This window comes from Loxodonta africana, chromosome 3 (assembly GCF_030014295.1).
Source record: "Loxodonta africana isolate mLoxAfr1 chromosome 3, mLoxAfr1.hap2, whole genome shotgun sequence".
Classification (NCBI taxonomy): domain Eukaryota; kingdom Metazoa; phylum Chordata; class Mammalia; order Proboscidea; family Elephantidae; genus Loxodonta; species Loxodonta africana.
Genome location: NC_087344.1, coordinates 24,510,380 through 24,534,009, shown reverse-complemented (window position 1 = coordinate 24,534,009; position 23,630 = coordinate 24,510,380). Strand labels below are relative to the sequence as shown.

General features: G+C 56.5%; 2 protein-coding genes across 3 annotated transcripts in view; one reads left to right on the top strand and one right to left on the bottom strand.

The window, feature by feature from the left end:
- Positions 1-23,630, top strand: part of DOCK6 (dedicator of cytokinesis 6) — a 49,208-nt gene that overhangs the window by 9,714 nt on the left and 15,864 nt on the right. Inside the window, exons 2-26 of one of the 2 annotated variants that reach the window (XM_064280681.1) lie at positions 1,167-1,254; positions 1,985-2,160; positions 2,408-2,476; positions 2,697-2,826; positions 3,773-3,985; positions 5,425-5,510; positions 7,148-7,214; positions 7,308-7,457; positions 8,380-8,460; positions 8,543-8,696; positions 9,091-9,218; positions 9,330-9,423; positions 9,863-10,025; positions 13,283-13,400; positions 13,469-13,539; positions 13,871-14,009; positions 14,115-14,216; positions 14,962-15,048; positions 15,457-15,688; positions 15,955-16,116; positions 16,994-17,157; positions 17,590-17,694; positions 20,547-20,639; positions 20,891-20,986; positions 21,587-21,727. In XM_064280681.1, coding sequence (XP_064136751.1) covers positions 1,167-1,254; positions 1,985-2,160; positions 2,408-2,476; positions 2,697-2,826; positions 3,773-3,985; positions 5,425-5,510; positions 7,148-7,214; positions 7,308-7,457; positions 8,380-8,460; positions 8,543-8,696; positions 9,091-9,218; positions 9,330-9,423; positions 9,863-10,025; positions 13,283-13,400; positions 13,469-13,539; positions 13,871-14,009; positions 14,115-14,216; positions 14,962-15,048; positions 15,457-15,688; positions 15,955-16,116; positions 16,994-17,157; positions 17,590-17,694; positions 20,547-20,639; positions 20,891-20,986; positions 21,587-21,727 — 3,109 coding nt within the window. Of the gene's footprint in view, positions 1-1,166; positions 1,255-1,984; positions 2,161-2,407; positions 2,477-2,696; positions 2,827-3,772; positions 3,986-5,424; positions 5,511-7,147; positions 7,215-7,307; positions 7,458-8,379; positions 8,461-8,542; positions 8,697-9,090; positions 9,219-9,329; positions 9,424-9,862; positions 10,026-13,282; positions 13,401-13,468; positions 13,540-13,870; positions 14,010-14,114; positions 14,217-14,961; positions 15,049-15,456; positions 15,689-15,954; positions 16,117-16,993; positions 17,158-17,589; positions 17,695-20,546; positions 20,640-20,890; positions 20,987-21,586; positions 21,728-23,630 lie in introns of those variants that run through there. The other variant, XM_064280680.1, reaches the window with a different exon arrangement.
- ANGPTL8 (angiopoietin like 8) lies at positions 10,421-12,083 on the bottom strand. Its single transcript, XM_010593339.3, has 3 exons — positions 11,772-12,083; positions 11,414-11,575; positions 10,421-10,595 (listed from the first exon to the last, which is right to left on the bottom strand). Exons 1-3 carry the CDS (start codon positions 12,066-12,068, stop codon positions 10,482-10,484), a joined length of 573 nt encoding a protein of 190 aa, XP_010591641.1. The 5' UTR covers positions 12,069-12,083; the 3' UTR covers positions 10,421-10,481.

The following is a 23,630-nucleotide window of genomic DNA, read 5'->3' as shown; positions in this document are numbered from 1 at the left end:
AGAGAGGGTGTCCTGGCTGCCCAAGGCTACATAGCTAAAAGGTCTAGGGCTCCCCTCAACTCAGCCTACAGTGGATTTAGGCAAGTTGGGCCAGGAAGCAGATTGGGAGGGATTCACTCGTTCCATAAAATTTTTTTTATTTTTATTGAGCCCCTGCTATGTAATGGGGCCCTTGTGGGAACCAAGACAGCCCTAGATCCTGTATTCGCAGAAACCTGGGGAGTAGGGGGCTCCATGTTCCCTTCCTCCTACCTCAGGGCCTTTGTACTTGCTGTTCCCTCTTCCTGGTGCACTCCTCCCCCAGATAACTGCATGGCTTTCTCCCTTGCCTCCTTCGAAGATCAATTGAAGGAGTTGGGGAATCCTGCCTCTCTGGGTCTACCCCAAATCCCTAATCCAGCACTCAGCACCTTCCCCTGTGGGTCTTGCCCCTTCACCCTCATCCTCCCCACTTCAAAGGCCAGCTCAGATACAGGCAGCCCAGGAAGGTGCCGGCTCCAGTGGCCTCACCCTCTTGGTTCCACAGGTTGCCGTACTTGCCCATGAGGGGCAGCCTCCTGTGGGCCGGCCTCACTCTTACCCGTGCCCTGAGAACGTGCTCAGTGGGTATGGAGTGCCCACTGAATGCCAGGCCCCATTTTCAGCTCCACACAGCAGCCCCACGAGGTCAGGGTGGTTACAGATCAGTAAACTGAGGCTCAGAGGCTGCATTGACTTGCAGAAGGCCCCATAGCAAGGGCAGGACAGGGTAAACTTTTCCAGATGGGATGCAGGAAGCAGGGCTGAGTGTGTCTGGGGGCTCCAGGGTGGGCAAAGGCCCCCCACATGAGGAAGTGGAGGACAGGAGTCAGCTGGCATCCCTCCAGGCCTAGAAGCCAGTACTGGTGGGCAGGACTCAGACCCCTGACTGGGGGGTCAGGCTCCACCCATCGGTAGTTTCTCCATCTGTGTATGGGTTGCGGGGTGATGGAAGGGCCCAGGCCTAGCATGTCGGGGATGGGGGTTGTCCTCTTGCCACAGCCCTACAGCCCACGGCCTGTTTTTCTTTCCCTCCACAGTCTGGACTCTCCCTAAATAGAATGAATTTGTTGGGCCCCAAAGCCCAGGTTCTCAGGGCCTGCTGCCTGAGTTTCCTGCCCCTGATGGCTCTCTGTCTCTTCCCACAGGATGGTGGCTGCCGAGGTACGGAAACAGGTGTCCCGGGAACGCAGTGGCTCTCCCCACTCCAGCAGGCGCTGCAGCAGCTCCCTGGGGGTAAGTGTTTGCGGTGGCGGGGAGGGGGTGCCCGGACCCCAGGACCCTGCCTTCTAGCAGGGGTGAGGCTTCCCCTCTGCCCAGGCCTTGTCCCATCCCCTCCCACCAGTGCCCTGTCCTGTGGGGAAGCAGGCGACTTCCGTGGGCTGGGACCCAGCAAGTTGCAGGGAGGGGGATCCCTGTCCTGGCCCTAGTGCTGTTGTCATTCCTGATTCCTGTCGGGGGGGGGACCTCCCTCTCACCAGCTGCTTCCTGTGAGGGGGCAGCCCTATGGGTGGTCCGGGGGAGGGGCTCCTGGGCTGATGTCACCCCATCTCCTGCTGCCTGGACCTCCTGGGTGATGATGGGGGGATGGGAGATACTTCCAGCTGCAGAGGGGAGAGGAGGCCATCTTGACCAGGGAGCCTCGGGGACTGTCTCTCCCCCAGCCTGGACTCCCATCCTCTGTCCACATGCCTTTCCTTCCACCATCAGTTCCCTACCCTCCAGGCACAAGGGCGTGATTTTCTGCAGGGAGCGCGTGGAAGGAGGGACTGGATCACAGCCTGGGTCGGGGTGGAGAGTCTGACAGGCTCACTGTCCTCCATAGCCCTTCCGCAGCTCCAGCACCCTGTATGGCTCCTACCACCCTCCAATTCCAGTCTGAGGCCAGGATAACCCCAGCCCCACCTGGTGCCCTCCTATTCCCGGCCCTGAGGGCATGGGTAAGGGCCACTTTGCTCTGACCCAGGTGCCACTGACGGAGGTTATTGAGCCCCTGGACTTCGAGGACGTGCTTCTGAGCAGGCCACCAGACGCTGAGCCTGGGCCCCTCCGGGACATGATTGAGTTTCCAGCTGACGACTTGGAGCTGGTACTGCAGCCCCGGGAGTGCCGGACCACGGAACCCGGGATTCCTGAGGATGGGTGGGTGCAGTCCCCACCCTCCCTGTCCAGGATGTTACCCTGCCTCAGTGCCCCCCATTAACACAGCTGTTCCCATCAGGCCCTGGGCTCCAACAGCCCCAAGTTTACCTCCTGGCTTAGCTCTGTGACCTTGAACAAGTCACCCTGTCTCTCTGAGCCTCCATCTCCCCATCCTAAAATAGGTGGAACTACAGTCCCAACCTCACTTTGGGCCCTACCTCTGTTACCCTGATTTTATTTTCCACAGGAAGCTGGATGCTCAGGCGAGGGCCGCAGTGGAAATGTACACAGAGGACTGGGTCATTGTCCACAGGAGGTGGGTCTGAGCCCAGAAGAGCTGAGCAATTGTCTTGGCCAGTCCTCCTGTTTATCTGCCCACTGTTCCTGCAAGGGTAGCTGGAATTCCTCTGGTGGAGCTCAGGGAGGGCGGGTGGTCTTGCAGGCCTCATGTAGGCCTCAGCAGGTGTGTGGGTGCACATTGGGGAACCCTGGGGAGCCCTCAGCTCCACTTCCCATCCAGACCTGCCTCCTACCAGGTACCAGCATCTGAGTGCAGCGTACAGCCCCATCACCATGGAGATGCAGCGTGAGCGGCAGAAGGGCCTCACCCGCCAGGTCTTTGAGCAAGACATTTCTGGGGACGAGAGGACCGGCCCTGAGGACTCGGTGAGGGAGCTTTGGGTGGGCGTCATTGCGGGGATATATGTGTGGGTTCTTATCCCAGCTCTTGGTCTCACATGATAAGAAACAGACTCGAATAGGTTTGAGGCCAAAAGAAAATGTATCGACCCCATGAGTGAAAAGTTAAGGGTATTAGTTGTAGACATTTATTAAATACATAGTGTGTGCTAAATGCTCTGTGCTCATTCCCCTTTCATCCTATAAAACAGGGCAACAACTACACCCATTTTGCCAACAAGGAAACTGAGCCACAGCAAAGTTATTGGAGAACCTTCCCTAGCCTGCTAGGTCTTAAGCCTATATTTTGTCAACCAACATTTACTGAGCATCTACTCTATACCAACAGTAATTAGTCATTGTTTCCATTGTTAGTATTCTTAGATAATTATTAACCCATTTGACAGATGGGAAACTGAGGTCTTTAGAGTTGGGGTCAGAGACCCAGGGTCACAGTGCCATAATGGGGTTTGAACCAGGGCATTCTGGCTCTGGCTGCAGCTGAGTGTGGGGGATCAGTCAGGGTCCTGGGACAGCGGCAGCTCCACTGGGAAGAACTCTTCCCTCCCCTGGTAACAGTGAGCACAATCCCAGGGAAGGCTCTCGTTGGCTCAGCCCAAACATGTCCTCACCTTAGAGCCAATCCCTGGGGCTGGTAGATGGCATGTTCCGATTGGCCAGTCAAAGGTTGAGTGAAGCCCAGGATGTGGGGGTAGGAGTAGCCTTCTGCAACAATGGTAAAGGAAGAGTGGTCCCCAGATAGAAGTTTCTGGAAAATGAGTTAGCACAATCCCCAGGTACCCTCTGTAGTGGTGACCCTACCCTCCAGCCCTTAGCTTTGCCACCTGCAGAATGGGCATGAGGACAGTCCCGCCCAGGTGGGGTGAGGGTGCATCCAGCTGGTGCTCAGTGCTCGTGCATTCTCCGTTGGTAGGAAGATCCCCGTCGCTGCTCAGGTTCTCCAGATGACACTCCGCGAGGCAGTGGCGCCTCTGGCATCTTTGACCTCAGGAACTTGGCCGCCGACTCACTGTTGCCCTCACTGCTAGAGCGCACAGCCCCCGAAGATGTGGATCGGCGCAATGAGGCCCTGCGACGGCAGCACCGGGCCAGTGCCCTGCTTGCCCTCTACCCGGCGCCTGATGAGGTAGGTGCCTGCGGGTCCACAGGCGCCCTCAGGCAGTATTCATCAGGCCAACATGTATCCCTATACATCATCCAGCCAGCATTTACTGGGTGCCCACCATATACCCTGGGTGGTGCAAACGATTAACATAGTTGGCTGCTCACCGAAAGTTTGGTGGTTTTAGTCCCCCCAGAGGTACCTCAGAAGAAAGGCCCGGTGACCTACTTCAGAATAATCAGCCATTGAAAACCTATGAAGCATTGTTCTGCCCTGACACACATGGCTTTGCCATGAGTCAGGGTCGACTTGAAGGCAACTTGTTTTACTACATGTTGTTGCTGGGTGCTGTCGAGTCAGCTCCGACTCATAGTGACCCTAGTATGTTAGAGTGGAGCTGGCTTATAGAGTTTTCAAGGCTGTAATCTTTTCAGGAGCAGATTGCCGGGTCTTTTCTCCTACAGAGTTGGCTGGTGGGTTCAAACTGCCAGTCTTTCAGTTAGCAGCTGAGTACTTAACCATTGTGCCACCAGCAGTCCTTGTTTTACTGTATACCCTATATTTATTCAGTAGCTTTTATTGGATACCTACTGTATATCTCTATATTTATTTAACCAGTGTTTTTTTGGGTGCCTATTTTTTTTTTTACTGTATATGCACTATGCATGTATTTATTCAGCCAATACTTATTATGTGCCTACTGTATCTTCCTATATGTAATTAAACAGCATTTTTTGGGCACCTAGTGTATATCCGTGTATTTAACATTAATTGAGCACCTCTTATATATGACTATGTATTTTCGAACCAACGTTTATTAGGTATACAGCTCTGTTTTTATTCAGCCAACATTTATTGGGTGCTTACTATATACGTCTATATTTATTCAACCAGTACTTATTGGGTGCCTGGTGCATGTGTCTATCTATGTCAAATCAACATATATTGAATGCTTTCTGTGTACATCTGTGTTTATCCAGCCAGCTTTTAGTAGGTGCCTGCAGTATGCCCCTGTATTTATTCGACTAACATGTTGGGGCATCTACTGTATGGCTGGCACTAGGGATGCAGTTGTGAATAAGATAGACCAGGTCTCTGCCCTCAGAGAGTTCACAGTCTACTGCAGGAGAGACCCCCCTGTTAGGAAATTCCAACCCAGATGGATAGTGCCATGATGTGGATGCCTAGGGTGTTGTGAGCACCTAGAGAAAGTGTCTGTCTGGGCCTGAGGGGTCAGGGAAGGCTTCCTGGAGGAAGTACCAGATAAGCTGTGACCTGGATGATGAGCAGGCATTGAAAGGAGGAGGAAGGGTATTCTAGGCAGGGAGAGTAGCACATGGGATGGCTTAGAGGTGGGAGACTGAAAGAAGCCTAGTCCTGCTGGGGTAGAGCTGGTCTTGGGCCGGGCATTCCAGGCCCTCCCTGGACAGTGTGTCCTAACGGCCCCCACTGGCTCCTGACAGGATGAGGCTGTGGAACGCTGCAGCCGCCCCGAGCCGCCCCACGAGCACTTTGGACAGAGGATCCTGGTCAAGTGTCTGTCGCTCAAGTGAGTGGTGGTGTCCCGCCCATCCTCTCGGACGTGTGTGGAGACCATGTGGGTTCCAGTGCAGGGCACTCGTTTGGTGCTTACTGCTTAAGTGATGGCGTAGTGGTTAAGTGCTATGGCTGCTAACCAAACGGTCAGCAGTTCGAATCCGCCAGGTGCTCCTTGGAAACTCTATGGGGCAGTTCTACTCTGCCCTATAGGATCACTATGAGTCGGAATCGACTTTACGGCACTGAGTGGGCTTAAGTGATGTCATTACTATGTGCAGCACTGAGACTCAAGAGAACACCCGTGGGCTTTTATGAAGGGAACTAATTCTTCCTGTTTCATCCTCAAAGCCACTAATCATTAAGCACTGATGCTGTTCTCAGTCTTTCATGTATATCAACTTGTTGAGTCCTTACCACAACTTTGTGAAATGAGTGTAGGTAGGGAAACTGAGGCACAGAGTGGTGAAGTCTTCATGCCCAAGAACATGTGACTTGTGAGCAGCACAGCTGAGATTTGAGCCCTGACCTGGCTGTGGTGCTGGAGTCCAGTGGCTGCCTGCTCTACTACTGGGACCCAGGGTGGAGGGGGCGCTGGCAACCTTGTGTCTGGCTTCCAGCCGCCCAAGGCCCCTTCCGTGTCGGCCGCCAGGGAGCAGCCAGAGTGCGTGGGAATGGAGCTGAACAGGATGTGGACTTGGACCCGAGCCTGGCCCTGCCCCTCCCCACCCTGAGTTCCTGCCGGAAAGACGGGGGCAGGAAAGGGAGGCTCTGGCCTGGCCTGAGGCCCAGGTGGACCTCCTGCCCCAAGCACAATGGTTGGGAACCGCTCTGTGGGCTCATCCATCCATTTAGCAAACACTTATTGAGTGCCTACTGTGTACGGGACACATAACCATGTGATGGCCACACAGGGCTGTGATTGGAGCTGGGGGCCCAGAGGAGGCTCCTGACACAGCCGGGGGGGAGTCTGGGGACACATTCTCTGGGGAGGAGATGTCTGAGCTAAGACTCGAGGAGAGGGTGGTGAACGCATGCTAGGTAGGGTCACGGCACATGCAGAGGCTGGGAGACGTGCATGCTTGGGCCACTGGACTGCCCAGAGAGGGGAAAATGAGGCAAGAGGCAGCTGGCTGGGCCACGCAGGACTTTGTTCTTGGGGCAGTGGGACCCTCTAGTTTCCAGATGCTTCCTTAGGAGGTATGTGGTGACCGGGGGCCAGCAAGGCAGAGCACAACAGGCAGGCGGGTTACAGCCGCCATTCAGGCAAGCAGGGATGGGACTCAGCCCCTTGGTGACAATGATGGCATGGCCCAAGGGGCCAGAGGACACCCCAGAGAAGGGCAACAGAGGGCCCAAGAGTCGAGAATTTCAAGATGGGAGGGGTCGTTGTGCCAAAAGCCACCTCCATGTCAAATGAACAAGTGCCAAGGTTGAGGGGCTCTGTGTCAGTTACGAAATTGAGGATCTCTCAGTGCCTCAGCGTCCCCTTTTGCAAAACCCATAGATGGTGGTCCAGTGTGGCTCAGCGGGCATGGTATGCCCCTACAATGCACGGAGGCTGGGCTGGGACCTCAGAGGGAGCAGGGTGTGTGGGTGGCAGAGGGGCTAGGGAGAGCCTCTGCTGGACAGCCCTCCATTTGCCCACAGGTTCGAGATTGAAATTGAGCCCATCTTTGGCATCTTGGCCCTGTACGACGTGCGGGAGAAAAAGAAGGTAGGAGACCGCTTTCCTCCCCTGCTTCTTCTCTTCCTCGGGGGGCCGTAGGCTTCCTGGAGGTGGTGGCCCAGCTGCCTCTCTTGCCCCCAGATCTCGGAGAACTTCTACTTCGACCTGAACTCAGACTCCACAAAGGGGCTGCTGCGGGCACATGGCACCCATCCTGCCATCTCCACCCTGGCCCGCTCTGCCATCTTCTCTGTGACCTACCCCTCACCTGACATCTTCCTGGTCATCAAGGTGCCTGCTAGGGCTGGGCAGGGGGGTGATGAACTTGAGTGCCACAGGCACGGGCCCTACTGTCCTGGAACAAAACAGATGTGTTACCAGAAAGGGTGATCAGGGCTGTGATAGGGGGCATAGGCAGCAGGGGGAGCCCAGAGGAGACCCCTGACTCATCCCAGGTAGGGAGAAATCACCGAGGGCTTCCATGGAGAGGTGAAAGCTGAGCTGAGACCATGGGGGGCGGACAGCCTGGGGAGAAAGGGCCTCCTGGGCACATGCAACCATACAGCAGTGCCAGGAGGCAAGGGAAGTGCTGTTGGGAGGTTCTGGAACAGATGTTAAAATGTTTCTTTTCTAAGTTGAGAATTTTTCAGCTATTGGGGCGGAGAAACCAAGTTGGCACATTTGTTTGGAATTTTCTATTTCCAGGAGTAAGCTCAGCTTCTTTCCCAAAACATTACATTAGGTTACAATAATGAAACAAATTGGGCAGGTACAGTCAGGTGCCTCTCAAGGTCAGGCTTCACAGGGGTTCCCGCTTTTAGTCCTCACAACAGTCCTGGGACCTGGGGTGACCATGGCCCCCATTTTGCAAATGGGAAAGCTGAGGCACAGAGAGGGGTCCAGGGTTCCACATCCCTGAAGGGTCAGAATTACTGCCCAGACCCCATGGCCCAAAGCCACACTTGCAGCAGCCTCTGTTTACACCCAAAACAAAAATGTAAACATAGGGAAAATCTTGCCAGCGAAAGGTGGGCTTGAGCCTGGGGTTTGGGATGGAATTCAAGGGTGGGGAGGGCTCCATCCAGAGGGCATTGTGGGCCACAGGAGGTGTTGGAGCAGGGTCTTCAGCAGATGGAGTGTCTGGGGGCTCAGGGAGGTCTAGGAGGCTGGGGGGCTGGGGGGGCCATCTCTTCACTCAGCCACCTGCCCGCAGCTGGAGAAGGTGCTACAGCAGGGTGACATCAGCGAGTGCTGTGAGCCCTACATGGTGCTGAAGGAGGCGGACATGGCCAAAGTGAGTGCGGGGAGGCTGGGCCAGGTGGAGGTGGGGCTACCCCACGGGGCTGGGTGCTGAGCTGCTGGGGGTCCCCCCACAGAACAAAGAGAAGCTGGAGAAGCTGCGCCTGGCAGCTGAGCAGTTCTGCACCCGCCTAGGCCGCTACCGCATGCCCTTTGCCTGGACAGCCGTGCACCTGGCCAACATCGTGAACAGCGTCGGGCAGCCGGATCGGGACTCGGACTCCGAGGGCGGTGAGGAAGCGGGTGGGCTAATGGGGGGCCCAAGGCACAGACACCCTAACCAGTTGCAGTGGAGTCAACTGACTCATGGTGACCCCTTGTGTGTCAAGAGTAGGACTGTGCTCCATAGGGTTTTCAGTGGCTGATTTTTCAGAAGTAGATTTCCAGGGCATTCTTCTCAGGTATCTCTGGGTGGACTCGAACCACAAACCTTTCAGTTAGCAGTCGAGCATGTTTGCCATTTGCACCACTCAGGGGCTGTGGACTCCCTAGGGCCTAGCAACTGGGGGAGGAGAAGTGGCGCCCTCTGGTGGCCACGCTCCATACAAAGCCTGAGTCTCTATGGCTCTTTGTCCCTCCCTGTCTCTGTCTCTCATCTGTCCTCCTCTGACACTTTCTCCTCTAGAACGCCGACCCACCTGGACTGACCGCCGCCGTCGGGGGCCCCAGGACCGAGCGAGTAGCGGAGACGATGCCTGCAGCTTCTCTGGCTTCCGCCCAGCCACGCTAACCGTCACCAACTTCTTTAAGCAGGTGTCGTGGCTATGGGACAGGGGCTGGGGGACACCCAGGGACCCCCATAGCCCTTTCTGCCTTGGGGACCCCAGCACCACGCCCTGGCTCATGGGTGTGGGTCACGTGCAGGAGGCTGAACGTCTCAGCGATGAGGACCTCTTCAAGTTCCTGGCTGACATGCGGCGGCCATCTTCCCTGCTGCGGCGCCTGCGGCCCGTGACCGGTGTGTGGTGCACCCCATAAACAAGAGATGTCGCTCTGATGCAGTCGTTCAACAAGCACACACTGAGCACTTACTGTGCCAGGCATGGGAACCCAAGGGGTGACTATGACAGACAAGTCCCCAACCTCAGGGGTTGGGGGTGGGCCTTCTACTGGGGACACAGATGAGAAACCGAATGGCAGAGACAGAGAGTAGGTCAAATGGTGGACATGGTAACAGAGGAGAGACTGGGCATGTCCTGAAGACAGAGCTGATCAAATGTGGGGTGAGGGACAGAGGAATAGGGGTGACGGCCAGCATTCTGAAGGATGGAGCCACCAGAAGGGCATTGTGGGACAGTAGGAGCCCTGACCCCACAGCCCAGCAAAGATGGGGCCCAGCCACGAGGCCCCACCACCCCAGGTTCTCAGGATAGTGCCAACTGGCTCCCCTTCCCCAGCCCAGCTCAAGATCGACATCTCCCCCGCCCCTGAGAGCCCCCACTTCTGCCTTTCCCCGGAGCTGCTGCACGTCAAGCCCTACCCAGACCCCCGGGGCCGGCCCACCAAGGAGATGCTGGAGTTCCCCGCACGTGAGGTCTACGCCCCCCACACCAGCTACAGGTACAGCCCTGGGCCAGCTGGGCCCTTGAATGGAGCACATAGACACCCAGGCTGAGTGGTTCCTCTCTCCAGACATGCAGACACCCAGGTCAATGCCTCTGCTCTGCTTTAATGGGCTTCAGTGGCCATCAAGGGGCACATGTCCTTCTTCCACCCCTCCCCAATGGGGCCGTGTCCTCTGCTTGTGTCCCCGCCTGCTTCTGTCTCCCTGTGGCTGGAAGCTGGGCCTGGCACCCTGGCTGACCCCAGTGGACAGGCAGTGCCTCCCTCACGGGGGCTGCTCAGGGTCGTGGAAATGTCCCTTGCTGCGTGTCTGGTTCTCAGTTCTGGCCAGGCGGGCTCAGGCTGGACGTGCCACTGTGTGGAGTCTGGGGAGGGAGAAGTGGCTTAGCTAAGTGAAGTGGCCCGTCCAGCTGCCCTGCATGCCCAGCCCCCGCCAGGAAGCCCCCGCCAGGCTCACCGCTTCTGGATCTGTCGAAGCCTTTGCTGCAGTGCCACCATCTCCTGCCTCTGTCGCTGCACGTGGCCCGTGAGGATCCATACGATGTAACTCTGCTTGTCAGCATGGGCCTGAGGGATGAGATGGAAACCCCAGCTGAGACCACCTCACCTCCCATGCCCCCACCCTGCCCAAACCCGTTGCTGTCAAGGCAATTACAACTCATAGTGACCTTATAGGACAGAATAGAATTGCCTAGTGGGTTCCAACTGCCATCCTTTCAGTTAGCAGCTGAGCATTTAACCACTGCATCACCAGGGTTTCAGATCCCACCCTGCCCAGGCCCCCCTACTGCAGCTGTGTGACCCAGCAGGTCACTGACCCTCTGTAGCCTCAGCTTCCCCATCTGTAAAATGGGGATAAAATAGTCCTCTTCTCATGGGTTTATGGGGATTCTGTGGGTTCTTAAGGAAACCCTGGTGGCATAGTGGTTAAGTGCTACAGCTGCTAATCAAGAGTCTGGCAGTTCAAATCTGCCAGGCGCTGCTTGGAAATGCTGTGGGGCAGTTCTACTCTGTCATATAGGGTCACTCAGAATCGGAATTGACTCAACGGCAGTGGGTATGTATGTATGGGTTCTTAAAGGCCTTGGTACTTGTTGGGCACTTGATAAACATTACCAGTTACTCTAATCAGCGTGTATTGAGTGCCTGCTATGTACCCTGACCCATGCTGAGTCCCTGGCTCTGCTCTGAGACATCAGTTATTGCCCTTATTTGCAAATGGGGAAACTGAGGCACAGGAAGGTAGGTGGATTTTGTCCAGAGCCGCCAAGGCAAGAAGCCATGGAGCTAGGAGGCTGACCTAGGGATCTCTGGGACTCCAGATTCAAAAGCAAGTTCAAGCCAGGAATCAAGGTCTTGGCATCCCAGGGCTGGGAGCCCCTTACCTTTAAGGCCTCAAATTCATGGTGTGCATGGCCCAGCCAGGCACCCCGCAACCGGACTTCTAGCTGCTGCAGTCTGTCCCGCAGCACCTGCTGTCTCTGGGCTTCCTCCCCCAGCGCCTGCGCCATGGCCTCCGCCAGCAGCTGCAGGGCGTTCTCCTCTGTCTGCTCAACAGATGGGGGCACATTAGGTGGATGACCAACCCGTCTGTTTGCTCAGGACTTTCCTGGTTTTATCAACGAAAGCCCTACATCCCGGGAACCTCCTCAGCGCTGAGCAAACTGGGATGGTTGGTCACCCTAGACATTGTTGCACTGCAGGCTCCTACCCACCCCGTGGCGTCCCAGTTACAGTGCCCACCTGTATCTCCAAGAGGCCTGTGTGCAGCTCCTGGGCCGCAGCCCGGCCCCGGCTGACCTCCTGCCCCAGGAGCCCCAGTGCTTGGCCATAGAGGCCCAGGCTGCGTCCAGCCTCCGTCAGCCGGGCCTCCGTGGTCCTGTACACACCGTTGAGGGCCTGGCCCAGCTGCAGAGCACCATGAAAGAGCAGGGTCAGCTCCTCATGTGGCGCTGGCTCAGGGCCACCCACAGGGGCTGCTAGGACAGGCCGTGCCACCGTTGCCAGGGTCCACAGCAGGCACAGAGCGAGCACGGGCATGGCGGAGGATCTGGGATACAGCCACAGTGCCACTGCCTCTGCTTTTTATGCCCTGACACCCCCTTAATCCCCGGTCAATCGTTAACTGGCCAGGCTGGGTACTGTGTGTTGTGCAAGAGTCTGGTGGTGGCGCGACCATTGCATCAGGCGAGTGTCTGACTGGCCCACGCTGGGATCACGCTGCCCAGTGCTGGGGCCAGGTGGGGGTGGGGGCACGGGAGAGGACAGCCCAGCTTCAAACCCACCCTGCGGCTTAGCTCGCCGAGCCTCAGTTTCCCTACCCATGGACAGGCACGGCAACAATAATGGTCATAGTAGTGAGGTATATATGAGTACCAGCTGTTTGCCCAGAGTTGTTCTAACCTCTGTCACAGTATCTGCTCTCCTCAAAGTCAGTGATTCGGGGCCTCCATTAACCTAGTCAGCAGCCAGGGAAATGGGTACAGGTGGTGGAGACTCGCTGGTAACCTCAGCCTGACTCCAGGATTCACACGTGCCCCAGATAAATGCCATTTTACTCACTGGGCAATTTGGGGACAGTCTGTCCGTTTCCCCACCTGTAAAATGGAGGTGATGCCGGTTGTGGTTGTGAGCAGTAAGTGAATTGTTTAGTGTTAAATGCTTAGAATGGATCCCAGCACACAGCAGGTGCCACATAAGTGTTTGGTGCGATTCTTTTGTTGTTTATCCTCATTGGTATTGTTGCTCAGCTGGAAGGTTCGACGCCTCCACCGCACAGAGAGGGAAACCAAGGCCCAGAGGGAGATTGAGGCTTGTGCACAGTTGCCCCGGGGCAAGAGGCAGGATTCTGACTCCAGCCCATCCTTCTGACCCCAGTCTCAGCTTCCCCACCTGAAGGACAGGCAAGAGAGCCCTAGTGGCCTCTCTTGGGGGACTGTGGTCAAGCCCTAGGGCCCGGTGAGGATGGGGCTCAGGCCTGACTGCTGGCCACCTGGCCACCGTTTTGGAACTTTAGCCCTAGCAGCTGCTCCTGACGTCACCATCTGTTCCCCATCAGAGCCCCAGGGTCCATCTGTGCTCCCTGGGTGCTCATCTGTCCCCACCCTTTGCCAGTCATGAGTCCTGCCCCTCTGTGCCCCAGTTGCCAGGCCTTCTTTCCCTTGACTCTTTGAGTCCCAGGCCAGGCTTTGTCCTGCCGCCTGTGGTGCCTCTGGCTGGGGCCATGTGTACCCTCTGATCCCCACCACCCGCAGGAACCTGCTTTACGTGTACCCGCACAACCTCAACTTCAGCAGCCGCCAGGGCTCCGTGCGCAACCTCACCGTGCGTGTGCAGTACATGGCGGGCGAGGACCCCAGCCAGGCCCTGCCGGTCAGTGGCTGCGCCCAGGAGGGTGGGGGTGGGGGTCCCAGCAGGCCCCTTATGACCCGCTCCCCCAGGTCATCTTCGGCAAGTCCAGCTGCAGTGAGTTTGTCCGGGAGGCCTTCACACCGGTGGTCTACCACAACAAGTGCGTGGGCACCAGGCTGGGAGGCAGGGGTGCCAGGGCACTAATGGGGGCCAGGGTGACAGAGTGGAGCAGCACTGATGGACTGCAGCGGGCGGGAATGGGAGAGGGAGATGCACTAATGTGGGGACCAGTGGCTGTGGATTAGGTACCCAGCAGTAGTGTAGGAGACTCAGGAGCTACAGGCCTAGGAGGATGAATAGGGGAACCTGAGGCAGACAGCAAGGACAATGGGGCCCCGGCCACACTGAAGGAATAGCTTGGGGGGGTTTTGGGGTGGACACAGGGGATCCCAGCCCCTAGCAGAGCCCGCCCACCCACCCTTTCTGGCCAGGTCCCCCGAGTTCTACGAGGAATTCAAGCTGCGTCTTCCGGCCTGTGTGACCGATAACCACCACCTGCTCTTTACCTTCTACCATGTCAGCTGCCAGCCTCGGCCTGGCACGGCCGTGGAGACACCCGTAGGCTTCACTGTGAGCGCCCTGCCCCCAGCCCACCAGCCCCCACCCAACCCCAGCCTACTTGAGCTGACCCCCACCCAGCCCCGGCCACCTGGGCTGACCCCTACCTCTCCCCAGTGGATCCCGCTGCTGCAGCACGGCCGCCTGAGGACTGGCCCGTTCTGCCTGCCTGTGTCCGTGGACCGGCCTCCGCCCAGCTACTCTGTGCTCACACCTGACGTACGTGCCTGGGTCCTGCCCCCAACACACCAGCCCCCTAGTTGTGCTTCCCAGGCTCCTGTGTTGTGTCCCTTGTGAACGCATCCCCTGCCTTCCCAGTCACGCCCCTGGGGCCTCACCGACCCCCATTAGTGCTTCTGAGTCCCCTGCCTCACATCCTACCATTAACGCCTGCCTGCCTTCCTGTTAATGCCCCTGGGAGGCTTGTTGCCCCTCTGTTAGTGCTTCCAGGGCCCTAACTATCTCATCACCCCATTAATGCGTCTTTGTGTGTGCTACCGCCCCCATTAGCCATTAGTGTCCCTTCCTGACCCCCAACATCCCTGCCTCATTAACAGGCCTCTGCATGCTCTGTCTCCATTAACGTGCCCACTGCTTTTCCATCCCACCCCCTTTTCATCATCACTGTCTCCCCATTAGTACTTCCAGGGCCTGAGCCTGCCTTATCACCCACATTAAGGCTCCACCTGCCCCGCTTCCTCCCTATCCTCTCATTTTGCGCGGCACTGGTGCCTAACGCTCCAGTTCATGTCCTCTGTGTCTCCATTCTCCCTTCCCATCAGCACCCTGGGCTTCCCACCTGCCCAGTGAGTCCCATTAGCACTCGCTCCCCATCTGCCCCTCTCTGGGCTGCTCTCCCAGGCTGGGCCATTCTCCGGCCCCCAGTGTCGCAATGGCTGGGGCGGGGGACGTGGATAGCGGGAAAGGGGCAGGCTGGTGCCCACTTGGTGCCCCCCTCCTGTAGGTGGCGCTGCCGGGCATGCGCTGGGTGGATGGCCACAAAGGCGTGTTCACCGTGGAGCTCACAGCTGTGTCCTCTGTGCACCCCCAGGTAAGGGGTGGGGGGGGGACCCAGGAGTCCTGCCCTGCTTCCCTCCTTGCCTACCTTGGGATTGGGCAGCAGTTTCTGCTGGCCAGGGAAGCCTGGCCCCAGGCCGAGTACATGACCGTGTTCAGGCCCGACCTGGGCACTCAGGGAAGCTGCTGACTCAGGCAGGGGCAGCCATGCCAATGGCCACCCCAGCTCGGGCCTTGGGCCTTCCCCTGGTCACTCAGCCAGCCTGTCCTGCTCATGCCCCCTCTTTCCTTCCTTCATTTAACGCTCCTCCCTTTGCTCACTGGTCCCTTGTCACACCCGTTCATTTGTGGGGTCTCTGCCTACTCAGCCCCCAATAAGCCCCCCAGGGCTTGCCTGCACCACGGCCCTGGCCCTGGCCTACTCATTCTAGCCATCCCCCAGGACCCTCACCTGGACAAGTTCTTCACCCTGGTGCACGTCCTGGAGGAGGGGGCCTTCCCATTCCGGCTCAAGGACGCCGTCCTGAGTGAGGGTACCGTGGAGCAGGAGCTGCGTGCCAGCCTTGCGGCACTGCGCTTCACCAGCCCTGAGCCCCTAGTTGCCTTCTCCCACCATGTGCTGGACAAGCTCGTGCATCTGGTGGTGCGGCCCCCCATCATTGGTGGCCAGATCGGTGAGCCGGGGTGGCCTCAGTTTCTCCATCTGGAAAGTGGTTACTCAATCCCCTGGTCCTGGGTGACCTTCTGTAGCCCTTTATTTCTCTGGCTTCAGTTTTCCCGTCTGGAAAATGGCCCCTCAGTTCCCTGGGCCCAGAGTAGATCCCATGTGATCCCTTTATGGCCATATGACCTCTCAGAACCTACGTTTCTTCCTCTGGAAGATGGGTGGGAAGGCAGGCAACCCTTGGCCCTAGAACTCAACCTCTGCTCTGCCTGGCAGTAAACCTGGGTCGTGGCGCCTTTGAAGCGATGGCCCACGTTGTCAGTCTTGTCCACCGGAGCCTGGAGGCAGCCCAGGATGCCCGTGGTCACTGCCCACTGCTGGCTGCCTATGTCCACTATGCCTTTCGCTTGTCTGGCACTGAACCCAGCCTCCTAGGCGGTGAGTGTTGGTGCAACACTGGGTAGGGAGGGTGGCAGGAAACACCTGGAAGAACAGCACCACAGGCAAAGGAAACAGCATGTGTAAAGGCCCTGAGGCTGCACAGGTTTTGGCTTGTTTGGGCTACTTGTGAGAGAAGGTTTTGCCTATTTTTGCCCCACCCACAGGAGCGTAGTCTCTGTACACTTGACTGACAGGTAACTTAGCCAGTCAGCAAGCATCGTAGGTAGCTCGGAGCAGGGACTCAAGCTGGGCTGCCTGGCTTTAAGTCACAGTTCTGCCTCCTACGACCCTGGACAAGTGACATCACCTCTGGGCATTAGTTTCCCCATTTGTAAAGTGGGGATAATAATACCAAACAGTGGCCATCAAGTCAGTGCTAACTCCTGGCGACCCCGTGTGTGTCAGAGTAGAACTGTGCTCCGTAGGGTTTTCAGTGGCTGATTTTTCCAAAGATCACCAGGCCTTTCTTCTGAGGCACCTCTGGTTTGACTCAAACCTCCAATCTTTCAGTTAGCAGCTGAGCACTTAACCATTTGTGCCACTCAGGGACTAGTACCCTTCTCATGGGGATGCTGGTAATTGTAAATGACATCATAACCCATGCAAAATGCTTGGCACAAAATGAACACTTAAAAAAGCTGAAATTCTCTTATTTGCTAAATAATAACGTGGCACTGTGCGTCAGCACCATTCCCAGTGTCTCAGTCTCTCTAAAATCCTTACGAGGCAGCAGCCATCATCACTCCCGTTTTATAGGTAAGGAAGCTGGAGGCTCAGAAGAGAAAAGTAACTTTGCCAAGGGCAGCTACCTGGGAAGGGCCTGGGGCTCACCAGGCTGGGTGGGCAGTGGTTGACCGTGTTCCTCCCTCCCCAGGGGCCTCTCCGGTGACTGTGCAGCCTGCCACACAGGCCCGTGGCCCTGGCCGCCCCGCGAGTCTCTACCTGGCCCGCTCTAAGAGCATCAGCAGCAGCAACCCCGACCTGGCGGGCGCCCCCGGCGCCGTGGACGATGAGGTCTCCCGCATCCTGGCCAGCAAGGTAGGGTGAGGGGGGGCCCTGGAATCTCAGCCCCAGTGGCCATGGCTGCCAAACAGGCGGGTGGCCGATCTTACTGTTGGTAAGAGAGTGGAGAAGGCCTCTTATCAGAGAGAACAGCATACACCAAGGCTGGACGGTGGGCAGTGGGACGGCTGTAACTGTCACAGGGTTGGGGGCTGTGACTTTGCACTGGGCTCTCCATCTTGTGGCTGCCCCAGGGTGGGTAGCGGGGTACTTGGTATGTTGTAAATAGGAAAGTGTGTGCTTGGTACAGCAGGTACTTATACGTGTGTACCCCAGGCACCTACCTGCACGCCCATTTTCCAGGATGGCAGATGGGTGCCCATGGGGGCTTATGGATGATCTGTGCTTAGTGTGTTATGCTGGGCCCCCTGTGCCTGCAGATTCTACCACTTACCCATGTATCTCCAGGGCATCGACCGCTCACACTCCTGGGTGAATTCTGCTTACGCTCCAGGGGGCAGCAAGGCCGTGCTGCGGCGGGCGCCCCCTTATTGTGGGGTCGACCCCAGACAGGTGCCCCTCCCTCCCTGCCCCTGCATGTGTGTGAGCATGCGCTCTTCCCACCTCCCCTGCTGCACCAACTAACCTAGGGGGACTGCCTGAAGGAGGCAGCGGGCCTGCCTGCCTGGAGTGTGGAGTCTGTGTTATAGGCACCACAGGGTCATCTGAACCAGCCTCTTACCATCACGCAGGTCACACACTCAGGCAGCAACAGAACGGATGGGGTGATATGTTAATAGCATGCAAATGATACACAAATTTATTACTCTCCAGGCTCACCACCCCCGCCCCCCACCCCAGCATGGCCCTTCTGTTCTCTTAATCCACTGACATACCAGCCCCACCTCTTCTCAGGGACCTCTCAACTGTCTCCTTGGCACAGCCAACCTTAGTGGTGCCAAGAGGGAGGAATGGAGCCTCTGGGCTCCCCCATACCACTTCAGACAGAGTGGACAGTTCCCGCTACCTGCCCTTCCCACGCGCCTGGTGTGGGGAGGAGTCGCCTCAGACAGATCTGGGTTCTAGTCCTAGCTTTCCTACCCCAGACAATTGGCTGCCCCTCACTGAGTCTCTGCTATCCATAAGGTCTTCACTGGCCAGTTTTTTCAGCGGTAGATTGCCTGATCTTCTTCCCAGTCTTAGTCTGGAAGCTCCACTGAAACCTGTCCACAATAGGTGACCCTGCTGGTTGGTATTTGAAATACTGGTGGCATAGCTTCCAGCATCACAGCAACACACTAGCCACAACAGTACAACAAACCAATAGACGCGTGGTAGATCACACTTTAACATAAAGAAAATAAAAGACTACACAACTGGACCAATGAGCAACATCATGATAAATGGAGAAAACATAGAGGTCATCAAGGATTTCATTTTACTTGAAACCACAATCAAAACCCATGGAAACAGCAGTCAAGAAATCAAACGATTTATTGCACTGGGCAAATCTGCTTCAAAAAAATCTCTTTAAAGAGTTAAAAAGCAAAGATGTCATCTTGAGGACTAAGGTGCTCATGACCCAAACCGTGGTGTTTTCAGTCACCGCATACGCATGCAAAAACTGAACAATGAATAAGGAAGACCGAAGAAAAACTGACACCTTTGAATTCTGTTGTTGGCGAAGAATATTGAATATACCATTAACTGCCAAAACAAACATCCATCTTGGAGGAAGTATAGCCAGAATGCTCCTTCGAAGCGAGGATGATGAAACTTTGTCTCACATACTTTGGACATGTTATCAGGAGGGACCAGTTCCTGGAGAAGGACATCATGCTTAGTAAAGTAGATCAGTGAAAAAGAAGACCCTCAATGAGATGGACTGACACAGTGGCTGCAACAATGGGCTCAAACATAGCAATGATTGTGAGGATGGCACGGGACCGAACAGTGTTTTGTTCTGTTGTACCTAGGGTTACTGTGACTCAGCGGCACCTAACAACAACACTGAGCTTCAGTTTCCTGATTTGTGGCAAAGATTTGAAGTAAAGTGCTGAGCCTGGGAGAGAGACAGGGCATAGCACAGGCAGGATTTGGGTATGGGGCTTGCTCGCTGACCCAGCATCACCCCTGAGCAGCCAGCAGGTTGGGGAAGTAGTCACGGACCAGGCCGCACACAGGTGACTAATGGCACAGTGTGAATAGTGTGCTGAAGGCAACAGCAGGATGGGGACCAGTCCCCCTCCGGTGGTCAGAGAGGCCTCTCTCAGGATATGACATGTGAACTGAGACCTGGAGGGTGACTGGAGCAGGCCAAGGGAGGCAAGGTGCTGCAGGCAGAGGTGGGGCCGCGCTTGGTGAGCCCTCTCCAAGGAGAGCCCCACAGAGGCTGATCTGTTCTGCACACTTGGTCCCAGGTCCCCAGCTCTGTGCCCCTCACCAAGGTAACCTGCATCCCCAGCAGGCCCGGGGACCATTAACAGCATGGGCAGAGGGGACCTTTGGACATTCCTCTCTAGGAATTGCTAGAAGCCTGGGTTCCTGGGCCCTGACCAAGCATTTTTAACAAGGCTGCCCCCCATACCCTCAGTTCCCTGAGGGGTCCCTGGGTCTTTGGAGAGCAAGAGGAGACGAGGTAGGGAGGATGTGGCATCCCAGGCAGGCCTCCTCACTTGTCCAGCTGAGGAATAGGAGATGGGGCCCTCGTACCCACTTCACAGATGGGGAGACTGAGGCCGGCAAGGCCAAAGCAAGGCTAGAGCAGGGCCAGGCCTAGAACCTGGGGCTCTCGGCTGCTCTTGCTACGTCATCGCTATCTCATCTCCCCTGTCCAAATCTTCCTTCCTTCCTCTCTCCCTCCTGTCTAGACTTGTCATCGCCTCTAAACTCACTGACTCACTCTCCCTCACTACTGGTGTCCACACTCAGTCCTGCCATCTGCACTAAGGCCACCTCCTCCGCCTGCTCCGTGCCCCTTTTGTCCATTGTTTCCATCTCCTCCATGCCTCTCACCTCTGCTGTTCTCGTCAGTGGGCTCCCTGCCACACTGTCCTCCTCCTTTTGCATTCTCACCTCTTCTGTCCCTCCTCACATTGCATTTCTGGTCATTCTCCTCTCCTGCATCACACTCTTCTGTTCACACTCATTCATCTTTACTATTACTAACACATCTCTCTCTCCATCGCCTTTTCTTCCTTCCACACCGAGGTCCATGCCCCCACAACACTGAGTCTCCTGTCCTCCATCCACACCTACATGTCTCCTCCCCTCCGTCCACACCTTTGTGTCTCTTCCCCTCCGTCCACACCTAGTCTCCCTTTCTCCGACCACACAGTCACATCTGTCCCCTGTTCACGCCCCACTACCTCCACCCACACTAACCCCTCCTTGCCATCCCATCCTCTTCATCCATCCCATCATAGGCCATCGACCGCAACTCTAACCGAGCTTCCTCTTACCTCGAGGGCTCCTCCTCAGCCCCGCCAGCCTCTCAGCCGAGACCCACTGTGCAGAAGGTAGTGGGGGAGTTGGGTGGGTGATTCCACTTTAGCCGAGGCCCCCAGTCAAGGGGTCCAGACCTACCTGCCCCCAGCCCAGCCCAGGTCTGGAGAGCCGGGGAGGAAGGGGACAGTGCCTCCCTGCCTTTCCCTCCTGCACGGCCCCCCGCTGCTCTAACCCCAGGCCCCGCTGCACCCTCCCCATTGTGCCTTCCGTAGGGGGGTGGGGCTCCTCGGCTCAGTGACCCCTCCCCCCCCCTCCGCCCCAGCTGCTTCACGAGGAGCTGGCTCTGCAGTGGGTGGTCAGCAGCAGCACCGTGCGCGAGGCGGTCCTGCAGCATGCCTGGTTCTTCTTCCAGCTCATGGTGAGACACCTTCCCACCTGGGAGGAGAGGCAGGCCCCCAAGGGGAGACCCCTCGGGGAGAGAGGCCCCTGAGGTTGTACCTGGAACCCCTTCCACAGATAGAGACCTCTCAACACCTTCCCCATGAGATTGTCAGGAGAGAGACACTTTTGCCCAGAGAGGAGACCCCCCTACTCCAAGACATATCCCCAGAGAGAGAGGGAAACCCTTTGATCAGATTTAAGATCCCCCCCCCATACTCTTCAAAAGGTGGCCTTCAAAGACCCTTCCCCAAAGGAAGATGCACTCCAAGCCCTGCTGGCCCTCTGCAGCTCCTGACGGCCACAGCCCCCTTACCGCCCGCAGACTTCCCTCCCCGGCCCTCAAGCCATACCCACAGGCCTCACACTTCTCCAGGGCCCTTTCAGGCCCCTCCCAGGGCTTTCTCAAGCCCCGCCTACAGATCGCAAAGCCTGCCCTCAGGTCCCGCCCACAGCCCTCAGCCCCAGGACTGAAGCCCCACCCCAGACTCCTCATGCCCACCATTAGACCCCCTCCCTGGCTGCTAAAGCCACTCTTAGTCCTTCAAGCTCCCCTCCGGCCCTCTCCTCCCCACTCCAGGTGAAGAGCATGGCACTACACCTGCTTCTGGGCCAGCGGCTGGACACGCCCCGCAAGCTGCGCTTCCCCGGGCGCTTCCTGGATGACATCGCTGCCCTCACGGGCTCTGTGGGCCTGGAGGTGATCACCCGCTGCCACAAGGTGCGAGGTCTGGTGCCTACATGGGAGGACTGGCCTGAAGGAGGGTGGAGAACCCACCAGGCCTGGGTGCCAGTCCTGCCCTGTGCCTCCTGACTGCTGGATGGGCCTGTTCATTCAGCATCAGTTTCTTGAGTACCTACTGTGCGCACAGCCCTGTGCTGGGCACTCAGGCCAAGCAGACCATGGGAAACTGACTTTGAGGGGGGCATTTGAAGGAGGAGTCATGCAGACATCTAGGGGAAGAGTGCCCCAGGCAGGGGGGGAACAGCAAGTGCAAAGGCCCTGAGGCAGGACATGCCTGGCAAGTGTGAGGAATGCTGAGGAGGCTGGTGTGGCTTCAAGGCCTGGCTGGCATCTGTTCTGCCCTCATGCTCTCATGAGCCACCCTGTGACCTAACTCACTCTCTGAGTTAGGCTTAGTGGCCCTCAGTTCCCTGCAACCCAAAGATACACAATACAAAACCCACGTGGACTCCAAGGCCAAGGAGGCAGGAACCAGGTCTGCCTGTGTATGGAGCCTGATATAGTCGGTACTCAATAAATGCTGAGTAAAGAATGAAACCACCACAGCCTGTCACTGATGCCCCACTAGTGGCTTTGACATTGATGCTTATTGGGGGTGTTGTACTTCCCTGCAGCCCTTTCTGGAGGGTGGTTTCCTCACAATCAGGGTCAGCCCCTGGGAACACTGGCCCTTGGGAGAGGTTCCAGAGAAACAAGGTTGAGACCTTTGAGGCCAGAGCAGAGGTCATGTGGGATTGTGCAAAGGCCGGCTTTGGCCCACACGGCATTTCAAAAATCTGGAAAGTTCCCATCATAATCCAGAAGTTTCATCTCTCTTTAAAAATCAGACACTGTAGCCATAGCAGACCTGCATTCTTACAGGGTGTTGGTTGGCTGAGTGGTGACCACTCCTGTCATGCAGCCATGTACCCTCTGGTCCACCAGAGCTCCCACCCTCCCAACCCAAGCTGGTGGTGAGGGTGGGGCCTCTGGAACTGGAGGCTGGGATTCTACCCCTTCCCAGTTTTGTGGCACCAGGTTAAGCTATTCAGTCATTCTCTGCCTCAGTTTCCCCTTTTCTACCCTCCATTTACCAGGAAAATGGAGATTACAACAATACTAACTTCATGGCCTGGTTGGGAGAATTCAAGATGGCACCGGGTTTGGTGGTTTTAATCCATTTAAAGTGCTTAGACATACAGTAAGCGCTCAATAGATGATCAATCTTATCATTAGTTTTAATATGATTGCCTACCTAGCCCTGTGGAAGTCTCCCTAGGTGGCAAAAATAGTTAATTGCTGGACTACCATCAGAAAGGTTGGCAGTTCAAACCCACCTGGAGGTGCCTTGGAAGACAGGCCTGGTGATCTGCTTCCAAAAGGCCACAGCCTTGAAAACCCTACGGAGTAGTTCTAGTCTGCACACACAGGGTCGCCAGGAGTCAGAATCAACTTCACAGTACTAACAACCACAGCAATAGCTCCTGTGGGCATTGGAGGAGGTGATCTGGGGCCAATGCCTGTCTCCACTTTGGGCCTCTCTTAAAACATCACCCTGTCCTATTGTCTTCGAAGCACAACGATTGGGAACTCTTTTATTTGTTGTCTGTCTCCACCTTGTCTGTCTTGTTCATAGGGCTTTGCATATAGTAGGTGGTCAGTAAATATTAAATAATTAAGGGGGGTGTATTGGTTAGGGTAGAGGGTAGAGGTTATTTTGCTGTAACACAGTCATAAGTGGTTTAAATGTGACCATAGTTTATTTTTGAATATAAGTGGGCCTGGTCCTTGCAGGTCCACCCACCACATCTACATTACCAGCTGGGGGAAGGGAAGGACCTGTCCCCTCAGTTTAAGTGGCCACCTCACTTCTCAAATGCTGTTGGCCAGCATATGGTCA

What these genes read in the sequence shown, in the direction of transcription:
- ANGPTL8 (XM_010593339.3), bottom strand. Translation starts at nt 12,068, where the DNA reads ATGCCCGTGCTCGCTCTGTGCCTGCTGTGGACCCTGGCAACGGTGGCA. An exon ending in CAGGCCTCTTGGAGATACAG is followed by an intron (nt 11,576 to 11,771) that starts GTGGGCACTGTA and finishes TCTGTTGAGCAG; the next exon opens with ACAGAGGAGAACGCCCTGCA. An exon ending in ATGAATTTGAGGCCTTAAAG is followed by an intron (nt 10,596 to 11,413) that starts GTAAGGGGCTCC and finishes CTCATCCCTCAG; the next exon opens with GCCCATGCTGACAAGCAGAG.